Below are 16166 nucleotides of genomic sequence, written 5' to 3' on the forward strand. Positions count from 1 at the left end.
CTAAGAGAATCTCCCACCACCCCTCATCGTTTGGAATGAAGGCGCAGAATGACTTCCCCTTAAAAGATTCCAAGTTCTATCCTGAGTGTATACCACTCCATACCAGAATGTATTGAACCTCAAATCTGGAGTTCTCTTTTTTTCACATTTACATTTACTGCCTTAATAAATATATTTATAATATTTATACAACATTTAGATTTTTGTGCAGGCTTTTTTTTTTTTTTCTGAAACCTGATTTATGTGCAGCCTTTCATAAACTGACAAGAGGAAATCCACTTGATTTTCCTTCTTAAAATTCTGAAGATAAATTAAAAAAAAAAAGAATGCAATTTTATTGTCATAAGTTATCTTGAAAAGTAAAGCCAAAAGTAGACTAGATTTAAATCACTGCTTTGAGGGAAAGGAACCAGCTAAAGGAGTTCAAACAAACAGAAAAAGATACTATAAAATTTCTGACTTAGCTGTCACTATGAACTCTACATTTTCCTCAAGGCCCAGATTTATGTAACATAGTACCAATTACATTATTCAAAACAAATGCTGTTCTTAGGAATTATAAATTTTCACTTTAATGGCAATTTCCCCTGTCAAAAATCCAGTGTTTGACATTCCAATTCTCATAAGTGTACCGTTTCAACAGTACAAATATCTTGCAAACCTAATGGAAAGCAAAGTCTGTGTTACTCAGGTATGTACTTCCTCTATTTCCCTTGCACAAATTTCCGAAGGCAAAATACAGGAAATGCAAGGAAGAAGCAATTTATTTGTTCCTCAAATTGTATTATTTTGGTTGAAAACTTACTGCAGCACTACAGCCAGGGAAGTTGAAAAAGGTATCAGGCCCATGTCTCTGTGGCATCTGATTAAGGACTGATAACAATTTAACCGCGTGTCTTGGCTGTGAAAACAAGAAAATTGCACTGAAGTAAATACAGACAGTTTTATACTCATTCGGCTACAATGGAAACTGGACAGTTTTCAAACAACACAGCAAATTAACTCTATAGTAGTTAGCTAAAGTACTTCATAAACATATGTTCAATCAAGATGAAAAAAAATATTCAAGTTTATATGTCCCAGGAGACAATTTATGTTAACTTCAGTCTCTAATGGAATGACACTTAATGCTTTATCTGATCACAGCTTACCCAGATTCCATTTTCGCCTCGAAGCATGCTGAACAAAAGCTTCAACTCTTTGACAGTGATGCTGTAGCTGGCAAGAACCCCCAACATATCAACTAGAAGATCTTCAAAGGAAAATAAAGTTATTCTGAACTCTGAATTTCATTGTTTTGACAGAAAAAAAAAAAAAAAAAAAAGCTGAAGAAGTTAATACCTTTAAAAGTAAGTGTATTCACAACTTCTAAAAATCAACTTAGTGGCTTTAAATATTTTACAAAGGATTTCATACTATCGTTGATTAATGTTAAAAATAAATTTACATATGCAGTTTCAGATGTTGCATCACATTGACAAGCAAAGCATCTATTATGTTTATGAAGATTAATTCTTCCTCTTCTGTACCATTCATCATACATTGTAAACTTATTGCTTGTTCATTTCTATTATAAACTTTTGGGATAAAGGTTTCTTCATTCCTCTGAAGTTAGTATTTTTTGAACACTTCTAATCAAAAAAGGTGTTTGACATTATTTTTTAACTGAAGTACTTCATACTGAATACTTTACTGTTAAGTACATCATACAGAGATTTTTTATGGTTCTCACAGCTTTGCTACAGTGAAAATGCTTCTAATTTTTACCAAAATGAAAAGCTAGAAACCAACCAACCAAACAACCTACAATCAACAACAATAAAATAAAATAAAAATCAGTGAGAAAAAAACAAGACCAAAATAAAAAGAAGTCATCAAAATTCTTAAAGCTTATGTAATATAGCTTTCACTAAAACATCTCAAAATCCATGAAATTTTAAATTAATAGCATTACATAGCTTGCCTTTCACATAAAATCAGGTATAAAATTTTTGCTAGTTGTTGAAGCTTTGTTTTAAAACACAGAATTCCATTTTAAAAATTTGTTAGTTTATGGGATGATGGATTTTGCCTATGCTCTGCATTTTCTTCTGAAATAAACAGCACTACAAGCAATTACTACTGCCTTTAGTAGAAGGAAAAAGAAATTGCACATCTTTGCAGATGTATCATAAGAAATTAACTCAGAGATCAAACTGAAGTACAGACATTCAAAACAAAAAAGCTATGACAATATAGAATCAGCATTAACAATCTTTTTTAATTTCTTCAATGCTCAAAAATCAGAACAGTCTCCCCATAGACCCTTCAAAAGACATGATCAAGCTTGTAACTTCTTTATGAGTCTGCACATTCTCTTTGTTCATCAGTCAAAGAATGACTCTTAGACTTGCTAACAAATAGTAGCATTAAAAAATATTAATTCTCTAGGATGATATCTTGTTTTTAAACAAATTTTCTCTGCAAATCCCCACATATATGTTTTTTGTGTAAACCCATCAGTATCTATTAGCCTCTTCCACTATGAAACCAGTCTCTGGTCTTCATACAAAAGGCATTCAATTCACAGGAGACATACTAAGCTGTTCACTGATGCAGTGAAACTGCATGTCAGGAAAAGCAAAACAAGAAGACAAAACAAAAAAACACTGTAACTCACAGTAGTTTTCACCATAAAAATCAGACTACTTCCCTAATATTAAAGCTCAACCATGTTTTTATTCCTTTCTCCAAACAGTTTGTTTGGGAGTTTAATTAATATGCCTTTTAAAATGAGTAGTAGATTATAATTGCGATAGAATTTCCTGAAGGAAAGCAAAACACAGCTAAAACAACAAGTCATATGTATCCAGCTCGTCCTCTAGTACCTAAAGCCATCTGCCCCCTTCACCATTCAGTCACTAGCATGCAACATGAAGCTGGCAGTGATCGCACATACTGTACGTGACCAGAAACTGAGAACAATAACACAGACACAACTGACAACTCAGAAAGGGAAATCAGCGTGAGTGAATACCAATCTTCAGCTGAGAATTTCCCTATTCCCAAGTCTTAGCTTATGTTTTAAATCAAGCTACTTCAAATTTTGCTTTCTTTATAACATCTCTTGTAGAAGCAAAGATGTTTGATGAAAATCAGAAGACGATTAAAAAAATCCTCTAACACAGATGATGACAAGAGTAATACAATCAATCACAGGAATGACTGACAGATTTTTAAAATCACTGAACACGTGTTATGTTGTTTCATCGTTAAAGTCCTATACTACCTTATGGCAAAGAAAATGTCTTATTTCTCCTCAAGATATTGATGCCCCACAGGCATTAGCAGTACATAGTTACAAAGAATGAATAAAACATTTAGGGAGATACATAAGTATAAATTCCCTAACATTGTATTCTTCAGTAAAACAAAGACCAGAAAGATTGAAGCAAACTGAGGTAACAAGTGCAGATAAAGGAAGGAACATCTATGGAACTCAATGTACTTTGGCAACTAAATACAACAGGCAACATTTTCCCTTAAACACCTCTAAGGAGGGGTTGTTTTTTGCTTCAGTGTAACCAAATATTAAAAAAAAAAAAGCCTGCACTATTACTACACAACTTTATTCATATGTATTAGAATCTCATTGAAAATAGTCCACCTCTGGTTTATAATCATAATAGTCTGCTCATCTGTAAATGAACACAGCTACAAAACACCATAATGTCCTTTTTTGTTTTTAACATTTTCATATTTTCTGTAATGTTAAATATGATTGTATATAAAACTGGTATCCGATCTCATTTCAGACATAAGAAAGTCCAAAAGGAGAAAACAGACACCGTTTCTCATTTGTACAACATTTGAAAAATGCACTGAATGAAACAGATTATTTTTTTTTACTGGCATTTTCTGAATACTTTCATGCTAAGCAGTTTATATATGCTTTACCAATTCATCAGAAGCCTTGAAGAAATACTTAATTCAATCATTTCTTTTGAAAATACAATGGTAAAAGAGTCTGCCTGTCTCTTAAGTAAACAGTATATATCTCACTGGATGAAGTGGCATTAACTTTAGAAGATGTATTGAACAGCATTGGGAATGCAACTTCAGGAAAACTACCTCATGCCTCCTTAAACGTTAAGTAACAGGCAGCCATGAAACAGAGAATTTTAGCTCTAGTTGTGAAGCAGATGTAGCCCTACAGACTGGCAATAGAGAGTACAAGAATTTTGAGTCTTCTTTTATGGATCCAGTTGGAAGATAAATGATTGTTAACAGCTTGTTAAGGGCAGGACAGTTCAAAGCTAACATTCTTGCTTAGAAATCAGGAACTGTTTCAATAGTTAAGAATTTGGTTCCAGATATTCCAGAACAAATACCTAAAACATCACAACAGAACTGTGGAAAATAAAATGGGGCTCAACGGAGACACATCCACTGAGTATGAGGTAGGGTTATGTTCACCTTTCAGACTTCTCTGAAGTTACTACAGATACGTTATCTCTTATACCAAGGAGTCTCTTGAAACAGAGTATCTGCATCACTATTCATCAAGCAGAAGGAAAAGAGAGAACTCCTGTGCAGCTGTTAATAAAAAAGTCTGGCAATCACCTAAGTGAATATTTCCATAATTTTTTGCCTAAAGTATTGATAAAGTGTCTGATCAGCCCCCATCTTAGTATAACAGATTATCACAGTGCACAGATGAAATGTAATAGGTGATACTTCTGGAAAACAAATTACAATACAAATAGCAGTGAACCCATTTGGATACCAATTGACATTGATTAAGCTTTTATTCTTGACCATAGAATCTGCAAAATCTCAAGAAGTGAGATATTTAAAGCACTGAGAAGTCTCAGTCTGACAGTATTCATCTGAATGGGCAACCAAGTTTTTCTCACTGCAAAAGATTGGGTGTATGTTTATTTGCCTCTCTTACTTTCATAAAGCCAGAGGATACTAGCTTCAGACTTAGACTGGTCCTCAAAGTCTGCTCTCACTGTCAGAACATAACAGTTAATACCTATCTCAGGTATGTTCAGACCCTACATAGGTTTAATCTCAGCATTTCAGAAAGAAGTAGATGAGATGACCTAAAAATCAAAGAAAAAGCCTACAGAACAAAACAACAACAACAAAAAACAACGAAACAATATTCACCTTTTGCAGATGATAAAAGCCAACTGCAAAACACTGGGATGTTTTGGGAAGAAAGCGATACTACGAATGCTAATACAGCTCATGTTCAGAACATACTTACTCAATGTTATAAACTATTTTTCCAGAGAATTTCTTACTTTATCCTCAGAGTATAGAAAGTTCATAGAAACATCTGGGGCCAAACTGCTCTACAATTATTGACCATGATTTCGGCATGTGCATATTAGATTAAGATCAGAATAAAAAATACATCAATGTGCTAGCATTTTGTCATCAGGTGACTACTATCTGACTGCTTATTAGATGACCATATTTACTGCTTCCGTTCTATTACCAAAGTGGCCATTCATTATTGTGCTGAGTTGCTCTTAGAAAGAACAAGATAAAATTAAAATGACAATTTTTTTTTTCCTCTCATCTTTCTTAATAAATCTCTCAGAAAACCCACACTCATATATTTAAAATTCTCAAAGAACCAACAGTGTGGTGTTCTCTTAAATCTCTGTTAATTTCATAAGATGTACAAGGCTATGCAGATACACATTCCAGAGCTAGTAAGTCATAAGAATTTCAATTTTCAGTTTTATTTTTAAACTAAATATGTGCTCTCCTCATCTATGTGAGTATTCAGCAGGGAAAGCTTACTGGTGCTTCTTCTACAGAAAGTCTTTCTGAAATACTGTGTGACAACTCTCCGAAAAAAAATAATATAATGGGAAAGAGGCTTAATGAAATTCCTTTATCAAGGTATTACTCCTGATTTATATTAATTGCAAATTGAGAGCGTTTTTCAATTTCCAAGTGCTCCTGGAAGACATATTGAAAGAGATCTTATACTCTTTTGATCTGTGACATCTACAAAAAGCTTAGCAATCTGAAAAATTTGTCTCCAATAAGGACATCATCAGAGGTATGTATGCCATATACGGAAGTACTATTTAGGGGACCTCAAACTGAAGAATTTTTGTTAGTATAATTACTGATTTCCAAGATCAAAACAGTGATACAACTTGAAGACAGGAATGTCTATGTTCATCAAGTGATGCCTTATAGTTAATAAAAAATAAATATCATCTTTCCCCTCATACTTTTCTGACATATATACCAGTCCTGGAAACAAAGCATTAGTCTGTGAATCTAATGATCGTACATCACTCTGAATCTCACAATAGTTAACATAACACTTCTTCTGATTTTAGCCTTTCCACATACACTTGTAAGACTTTGAAATACCATTACAGCTTTTTTGAATACTTATTACAACATACACCTTCTTACTGAAAAAAGCCAAAGACAAAAACATTCCTGAATAATCCATATTTCATGCTGCTGTTATTCTCTTCTTGTTTCTGGTCTGCAATCCTTGTTGGTTTTTTGTTCCACAAAGTCTATATATCTGTCAGGAATCAGATCATCAACTAAAATCGTAAGCGTTAGAATTATGGCAGACAAATCTCCAATCTTTCAAAAATGTCTCACAGCTTAAGTACCCTGCTATCAATCCAAATGTATATAAAAATGAAGAATTGCCTTCACACTTCAGGAAGTGCTTAAGTTTCCCCCCAGGAAAAAGAAGGAGTACATAAATACTAATCACATATAGCTCTTAGTTGTCATATTTAAACTTGATAACGAAACCTACTCCTCTAACTAAATCATTCAGGATTCTAATCTGTACTCTATGACTCAGAGAATGTAGTATACAATAACAAACTCCTTCAAAAGTAACCTAAAACCCTTGTCTGTGAAAGAATTTCATCAGTTATTTTCAGTGAGTAAATAATGTAATTTTTTTTAAACCGTAAAAATATTACAGGCTTTTGAAAACAATCACAGCTGACTGATGATTTAGCTGTGTGATCACACAGAAATAAATTAATAAAATCCAAATGTCCAGCATTTAAAGCTATTCATAATGTTATATGCTGTCACATGTGGCTTAACATTCTAAATATCTGAATAATTCAAAATGGTCGATGTACATCAGAATTAAGATATTATCTTGAAAGTTTAACAGATTCTGTTCTTGGTTATATTCAGCCTGCTTTATTTTATCACTAAATACTATCTTCTCACAAGAATAAATAGGCAATATTTTAGAACAGCATCTACATATATTTTAAACTGTGAATATAAATTCTTGTCTTCGTTTTTTCTGAAATTGATAAAAAATCTGATTCAGTGGAGGTACTAATCAAAACATTACTTTCAGTAAAAAACAAAACATCCCCAAACCCTCTATACTCACAAAAAGTTGACAGTTCAGCTACGTAAGGATTACTTTATCAGTTGGTGATTTATACCTGCTATCATGTCGTCCACAGTACTCATCTTCAGCAGTACCTGTTCAATTAAGCCAACTTCTGTGCTAGTCTGTAAATTACGGACACTTTTACGTAGAATTGCTGTGAACATACTCCAAATTTCAGCTTGGCACGTTACATCACAGTGCTCCAAAAGCTCTGACATGCACGTAATGCTCTCTGCATCCTGGATTATAAAGTTCATCTCCAGATCAAATTCACCACCAACCAGCTACAAAAGAAAATGAGAACAGTGTTACAATGTGATAGGCTTGAATGTCTTTCATACCTGCATTGTCCCCAGAAGTGAATATTTTTTTTGTTTGATAGTAATAGCACCAAGTCTGTCAGAGTTCAAACCATAGAAACATGGTTTGAATTTTGGGTGGTCCTGTGTGGAGCCAGGAGTTGGGCACAATAATCTTTGTGGGCCCCTTCCAACTCAGGATAGAATAGGATAGAATCATATTCTACGATTCTATAAGCGAGGTAATTTTGACAGAGAAACTCACAGACATGATCAGCTGTGAGCTATGTCAATTTGATTTCACAGCAAACTGACAATCACGCTACACAAAACATACCTTGTACAAAATCTACCCACTACTAGCAAAAATATATTACCTTCCTTTCTGTCACAGTGATGAATACAACACTTTCATAAAAAGGAATCAGAAAATACGTGGAATATTCCTTAATGTAAAGCAACTGAAACAGCAGCCTTGCCCAGAGCGATGTAAGGCAGAAGCTACAGAAACTGAAAACCTAAAGAGAAACGGAGGCTTTCCCATAGTTCTGTTAAGAGACAGCTATCTACTCAGAAGTAAAAAGTCACTGAAAATAACTTAGCTATATTTCCACTTGATATAACATAACATTTACATTTACTTATTTTCAAGACTTTACTGCTCTTTCTATTATAACATCCAAATCTCCCTCCAGTCATGTGCAGAACAAGAATCAGGGAACTGTTCTGGACTAAAAGAACGATGGAAAGCTTGCTAATTATACCACAAGACAACTCATTATGTGGCCACGTGAACCTGCTGCTGTTGCAAGGAGAGATGGCACTGGGAGAAGAACAAGCACGCAGATGCAGAAGAATTTAACAGCAATACTGACAAAACTGCAGCCTGATGTCTGTCTACCTGGATCATTCCACATTGTCCTGAATTCCAACTAAACAGCACAACTAGAGGGCACATGATAGGATGACAAATAAATGCTGTAGGTGAAAATTTGCAAAAAACATAGTCAAGACCAAGTACGTCTTTGGACAACTGAATTCACCATGTCATCAATTCCATACCATTAGCCACTTGTGTAATTTTAAAAATATTATCTCAGAACATCTTACTGAAATGTATATAAAACTTAGCTTAAAAAATAATGGTCTTTAACGGCAGAAACATTATTCAGTTTTGAAGTATAAAAAGCCAGTGTCTTACCCTACTTTACCCTAGTATGACTGCTGAATTTTGAAAGTACCAGTGCTGAATTTCAGTTCAATTATCTAATTCAGAAAGGCAAAAGAACAAATTAAATTAATTCTAAAATAATTGTAAGATAATCTTTTCTGTCTGTTCCAGGCAGGTATATAATTAAAACTGCAATAATATTTTAAATTAAAGATATTCAAAGAATTCATCTCCAAGTACATAATTTCAATAGTGATTTTTAATAAAAGGCTATTTCATTGCTTATTTAAAAGCAGTTTGTATTATTTTCAAATTAAACTCCAAGTATGAAGCAATATGAAATAATATGTAAACCCTTTTTTGATAGTTGAAGCTACCAAACTATTCAGTCTTCTTTCAGTTCTGCTTTTCAGAAAATTAATACAACTAAGGATTAGCTTTGGCTTCTGCCCTCACTCATGCTTCTCATCCACTTACTAATTTGTTTTTCTCTATCAATTAAGTACCAATAACCAATTTATAATTTTATAACATAAAAGTTTCCAACATACTAAATATATAGACTGATGTCCTCCTAAGTATCTGAGATTAATTACATTCTAATAAAAATATAGAACTAAAATAAAACTATTTTAAAACTATAAAACTATTATCCTAATTAAGTTTAGTATTTTAATTTAGAAACTGGGATTGCATATCATATATCTGCATATTTGGTAAACATATAATGTTTACTAAAGGCAATCAAACCCTCAAAAGGAAGAAAACAGTATTTCTTTGGTCATTTTCTTAAATCATGAAATAGTTTTACATAGGAAAACACGATACTTTTCAAAAAACATAGATGGAGTTTCTATTCTTAAAAATAACAGTGATTTGCATACACTTCACCAGCAATCTGGTTTGTTCTCACAGTTAACTTCATATCTCTCTCTGTGTAGACAAGTCTCTATGAGATTATTTTATAATCACACAGAGGTAAAGCAGGCACTTGTAGATCCAATTAAATTCTTTAGATGCCTATCCTCAGATGAAGTGATGCACTTAATAGAATCATAGAATCACCAAGGTTGGAAAAGACCTCCAAGATCCTCCAGCCTATCTGTCTACCTATCACCAATATTTCCCCTCTAAATCATATCCCTGGTGCAACTTGAGGCCATTCCCTCTCATCCTATCACTGTTACCTGGGAGAAGAGGCTGACCCTCACGTCACCAGACCCTCATTTCAGGCAGTTGTACAGAGTGATAAGGTTTTCCCTGAGCCTCCTCTTCTCCTGACTGAACAGTCCCATTTCCTCAGCAGCTCCCTATAAGACTTGTGCTCCAGATCCTTTACCAGCTTTGCTGCCCTTCTCTGGACATGCTCCAGGGCCTCAAAAGTGAAAGTGTCAATTTATTTCTTTATTTTTCCTTGCAGGGAATCTAGGATGAGTAAATGTGGAGTCTCCACCCTGGGAGATAAAATCATCTGGACTCAGAGCTGGGCAATCCTCTCTAGGTGGTCCCATTTGAGCAGGGGGTTGGACCGGGCGATCTTCATATCAGCAGGGAGAGGGAAGTTATCCTGCCCCTCTGCTCTGCCCTCACGAAATCCCACATGTGGTACTACATTCAGTTCTGGAGCCCCTAGCAAAAGAAATACGTAGAGGAGACCACAAAGATGATCAGAGGGCTGGAGCACCTCTCCTACAATAAGAAAGGCTGAGTAAGCTGGGCTTGTTTGGTCTGGAAAATAGAAGGCTCTGAGGAGAACTCATTGCGGCCTTCTATTACCTAATGCTGGACATACAGAAAAGCTGGAAAGGGATTATTTATCAGAAATGTAATCATTGAACAAGAGGGTTGTAAAAGAAGGAGGGTTTAGGTTAGGCGCTAGGAAAGGAAATCGTTTGCTATGAGGGTTGTGAGGCACTGGCATAGCTGCCCCATGGGAACCTGTAGGTGCCCCATGCCTGGAGGTGTTCAAAGCCAGGTTGAAGGGACTCTGGGCAGCCTGGGCTGGTGAGAGATGTCCCTATCAGCAGCAGGGAGGTCAGAACCAGATGATCTTGAAGGTCCCTTCCAACCCAAACCATTCTATGTTTCTATGAAAATAATTCAGGCTTATTTTCTTGCTAGATTAATATACTGAAATGTAAACTTTACAACACTGAAATAGAGCTCATTATTAATCTGAAGTGATGTCAAATCTGAATCATTCTGAATTATGTTGTCACTTCTGTTAGAAACAAGATGGCTATGAATGTAAAACATCTCAGAGAATCTGTGTCAAAAATAAACTGAATGTTGCTAAAATTGGCTTCAAGGGAAGTGTTCTACAGGACTAGAGACTGTATTTGTCCATTTGTCATCAGAATGACTGCTTATTTCAATACAAAGAACATAAAAATGTACCTCAACGGTTAAAGTATATTCAGAGGACTAAAAATGATCTTTTTTTTTTTTTTTTAATTAAAATCAACTTCCTTAAAAATTGAAATAAATTAATTAACCAACTAAAAGTTGTGGCAAAAAAAAAAAAAAAAAGTTTTAGCTTTTCTTGAAGATGTAGTCCCAATAATAAACATAAATTCAAAATGTTAGCAGTCACTACAGAGAAAATTTTAAGATGACTAAGAAAATCTAAGCAAAAATGAACTAAGAATAGGCAAATAAAAGACTATGATTAAATGATCAATGTTCAAGAAGTAGTATAAGGCAACTGCCTCTGCTTTAAAATGTGAAAAATACAACATATTTCAGCCAAGAAAAAGACATAGAACATCCACATTTAAATAAATAAAAAAAAAAAAAAATTCCAAAAAAATTCTATACCTACATTTCCCCAGGAAAAGATAGTACGAAAAGGGGAGGAATAACCAATCAATCTTTACAACATAGGGAAGTTATCAGAAGACTAACACCAGTATAATAAGGTTGTAACAGGTGTTGATATTAATGAAAGGGCCAAGTTTGCTGCAAAGCCAAAAAAATTATTTAATGCTGTTTAAAGACACCAACTATAAAGAGCTGAAAAGTTTTTTTTATACCAAGCGCCCAGGTAATAATAGTTCAAAGTTAGTAAATGCAAACTAGTACCATTTTGTATTTTTATAATTTTCCCTACATTTACCATATGACTCTCAAATTCACTATTATCATCCAGAAAAGAGCTTGGAGCCAGTATGGGTAGTACTTTAAGTACTAAGTGACAAAGACTGTCAGTAAGTAACTGGAAAAATTTATAATGAGCTTCCAACTTTATAACTTGAGTACAATTCTGACTGCAATACCACATATAAAGAGTTAAATCTTACTGCCATCAAGTAGCTTATTTTTAACTCAACATGCAGAAGGGTTCTGTTCTAAGACAGATTTCAGCTAGAGTACAGTATGAATACAAGCATATCCTTACAGTGGCTGGTACATTACACCATAAAACAGTGCTCTTTCTATATCTTATAGATTAAATACAATCTTTTTGTTATGTCAGACATTGAGTCTTACTTTGCATTCTTCAAATGACAATTTAATATTCAGTAAAGACGATGCTTTCACTGTGATTAAGTATCTTGATTTATTGCATGTACTTTGCCAAGGTCACACATTGCTTTTAAACTATTCTGCATCTTTCACAGCAAAGCTGTAATAAATGAAGAAGCAAACTAATTTCACACCCCAGTTTCAAGTTAGATGAATACGGCCAACAACACAGCCCCTCACAAAGAAGTACTGAACTAGCAGCTATTGCAAATTAGGCTATCTTCTCTATCCTACGGTTGTTTAAAATGACAGGTTGATATGCCTTGTAAATTGCTCCAAGAATTTAAACCCACGCCACCATCCTCAAAGGCAGCTGCATTACTCATTCTCCATTCTTCTGAATGCTGTCGCCATTCCTCAGCAAGCTTCTCTCATTCATTACAATTTGCAATAGAAGTGTTTATTCATGAGCTTCCGCATCTATACAGAGCTTAGGCTGCTCTTTTACCCCCGTTTGGCTAGAACAAAAGTTAAATAGTCCCTCAAAATACACAAATTGTCTTCATATATCTGACAATATATTCAGATGAATTAAGAAGCAGAGTAAAATATGTGCTTGACCATCTAGAATTAAGATATTTACACAGTTTGAAAAATCAGAATTCTTCAGAATCAGATTCTTCAAGTTATGAAGAATAGATTGAAATGAAGACACTGGACATAGCTGCTAAACTAGACAAAATATCAAATAAACAGAGGATAGGAAATATGGCAATATTTGAAGAAATACACAAATGAAGCATCAGTATGATAGCAATTCTGAATTAAAATTCAAAGTATATGTCAGAAGTTATTTTAGCACAATTTTATTAAATGCCAAAACCAAAACCAAACCCCTGGGGATACAGGTTTTCAACACAAATTCATCTGTAGTGGGGATAAAAAAGAGGAAAAAAAGTCAAATACAAGAATCCTAATAATTACATGAGATGCAAGAAAAGATTTATAGAGGCATTTGATATTGCTACACTGAGTGCATTGTGCTAAAGAAAATGGCTCAGTAGAACAAATATACACACAAAAAAAGCTAAAACAATAAAATGTCAAAATTTGAACAACAGGAATATTAATTAAAACATTTTTCTTTGCACTTATTTTCATGCCAATACATGATATATCATAAATTTCTCAAAATAGCCAACTTTCCCATGGTATCTAAGTTGCATTTTTCTGTTGATTTGAGCATTTTATCTTTCTAATCCTTTGATTTGCTATCTAAAGAATTACTAATCTGTACAGCTGAGAATTACTGTTAGCTAATACAACTTCCTAAACAGCTTTTTGTTTCCTCAAATATCATGTTAGTTGAAATGATGAATTCAAGAGTGCAGTCTATAACCATCTGGGACTTCTTGGAGTGACAGTGCTGGTGGATAAAGGAAAGACAACTGATGTAATGGACCTGTGCAAGGATAAGGACTTTGGAGTCTTGATGGATGAAAAGCAGGATATGAACCAGCAGTGGCTGCCTGCTGAATGCAGATAGGTGGCCAGCAGGGAGAAGGAGGGGATTGTACCCCTCTTCTCTGCCCTTGTAAATCATCTGGAGTACTGTACTCATCTGGAGTACTGGGGCCCCAGTACAGAAGGATATGGACCTGTTAAAGTTGATCCAGAGAAGGGCCATGAAGGTGATCAGAGGACTGGAGCACCTCTCCTGTGAAGAAAGGTTAAGGAATTTGGGTTTGTTTAGCTTGGAGAAAAGAAAGCTCCCGAGAGATCTCACTGCAGCCTTCCATCAATTGAAGTGAGCTTACCAGGAGGAGAAGGACCAACTTTTTACATGGTCTGATAGCAAAGAAAAGTGGGAATGGCTTTAAACTAAAAGAGGAGAGATTTAGGTTAGATGTTAGGAAAAAAAAAAAAATTCACTTAAAAGATGGTGAGGCACTGGCACAGGCTTCCCAGAGGAGCTGTAGATGTGCCATCCCTGGAGATGTTCAAGGCCAGGTTTGATGAGGCCCTGGAAAGCCTGTGTTGGTGGGTGGCAGCTGGTGGGTTGGAACTACTCTAAGGTCCCCTCCAACCTAACCCATCCTATGATTCTATGATTGTGTCTTGTATTTAATTTGAAAACATTTTCAAGTAAGCAAAGATAGTTTTTCAGTTTCATTTTTGTCTGAACTAAAGTGAAATAAATTTGCAGTTATCAGCAACAAAAGCAAGTTTTTAACATGTCTTTTTCTTCCACCTACATTAACACAGATTTATTCTTTATATAGCAGTCAAGATTAAAGTATATTAGCATATATCTAAACATTTCCATCTCTAAATTTGCTATTCATTGCCATCAAAGTAGCACATCTTTCTAGCTTCCTTCATACTAGATTGCTATCTGTTTCGTTTAATCCAAAATGAAGAATATAAATTCCATTATACCAGGCAGCCAATGTCAACAAATAATTAAACTATCACAATGATATCATTACTATCATTACAGTTCTAGAACATCCAGGTCAGATTTATACCAAGGCACTCCATTCTTCTCTCTCCTAATTAACTGTGACCACATTTGCTCTATGTTTTCTAAAGAATAATCTGGACATATCACGGACAATATGACAAGCATTCTCACCTGTTTTCGGCTACTTTGTGAGAACCACTTAGGTTTAAATATATGTGTGTGTGATTATGGTAATCAACTTTGCCTTGCAAGTACAGGAGATTATCGGTTTGAAAACAAACAGTGAAACAAATTCATTAGTTCTCTTCCATTCCTTAATGTTCATATATCTCTTGAGCATTATAAAACAGTTGTCTGGGTTTGGAACAAATTTCCAAGGGAAAAGGAGAGAGATAACCAGCTGGGATAGCAGTGGTAATTTCTTAAAATTCTAACTTAATTCACCATTAAAAGAGAAAACTAGTAATCTTTCTACCTTTGTTAACAATGGTCACATAAAATTCCAGAATAATACTAGTTCAAACTGGAACATCTTTTCTACAAAAACATTATTTCATTGACTTTGTAATCACCAGTGAGTTCACAATACAGTCAGATCACTACTGCTTCTTCTTTTATAAAGATAGGGCTCCATTTCAAGCACTGAAACACATTAGTGACAAAAGAGATGGTGGTCCCAGGCAGAAAAGAAAGCTATTATTTTCACGTCATTAACTAAAACATTTAATTTCTATTGAATTAATTAAGGGTTTTTGTAAGGATTATTCTTCAAGTGCATGAATGAAGATTTCTTCATGTAAAAGTGTTTAGAATGCTAAATGAAACTTCTCAGTGACCAATGCATGTGCTGGTCACACACACATAAAATGTGTTAAATGTCAGAGTTCTTTAGAAATCTGAATTATAGAATCATAAAGGATAGAAAAGACCTCCAAGATCATCCAGCTCAACTGTTCACCACCACCAGTACTGCCCACTAAGTCACGTCCCTAATAATGCATCTACACTTTCCTTAAACATCTCCAGTTATGGTGACTCCACAGCTCCCTTGTGCAGCCTGTTCCAATGCCTCATCACCATTTCTGAGAAGAAATTCTTCCTAATATCCAACCTGAATCTCCCCTGGTGCAACTTGAGCCATTCCCTCTAATCCTGTTGCTGTTACCTGGGAAAGAGGCTGACCTCTACCTCGCCATAACATCCTTTCAGGCATTGTCGAGAATGAATGTGTTTCCCCTGAGCCTCCTCTTCTCCAGACTGAACAATCCCACTTCCCTCAGCTGCTCCCCAGTAGACTTGTGCTCCAGACCCCTCACAGCTTCACTGCCCTTCTCTGGACATGCTCCAGGGCCTCAGTGTCTT

General features: G+C 34.9%; 1 protein-coding gene across 12 annotated transcripts in view; it reads right to left on the bottom strand.

Moving 5' to 3' along the window:
* Nucleotides 1-16166, bottom strand: part of NBEA (neurobeachin) — a 469696-nt gene that overhangs the window by 384711 nt on the left and 68819 nt on the right. For all 12 annotated transcript variants that reach the window (XM_085216030.1, XM_085216022.1, XM_085216029.1 and 9 more), the window contains exons 2-4: nt 7458-7689; nt 1152-1252; nt 806-901 (exon numbers count right to left, since the gene is read on the bottom strand). In XM_085216030.1, the coding sequence (XP_085072156.1) occupies nt 806-901; nt 1152-1252; nt 7458-7689 (429 nt within the window). The remainder of the gene's footprint in view (nt 1-805; nt 902-1151; nt 1253-7457; nt 7690-16166) is intronic.

Source organism: Meleagris gallopavo, chromosome 1 (assembly GCF_905368555.1).
Source record: "Meleagris gallopavo chromosome 1, MGAL_WU_HG_1.1, whole genome shotgun sequence".
In the NCBI taxonomy this organism is placed as follows: Eukaryota; Metazoa; Chordata; class Aves; order Galliformes; family Phasianidae; genus Meleagris; species Meleagris gallopavo.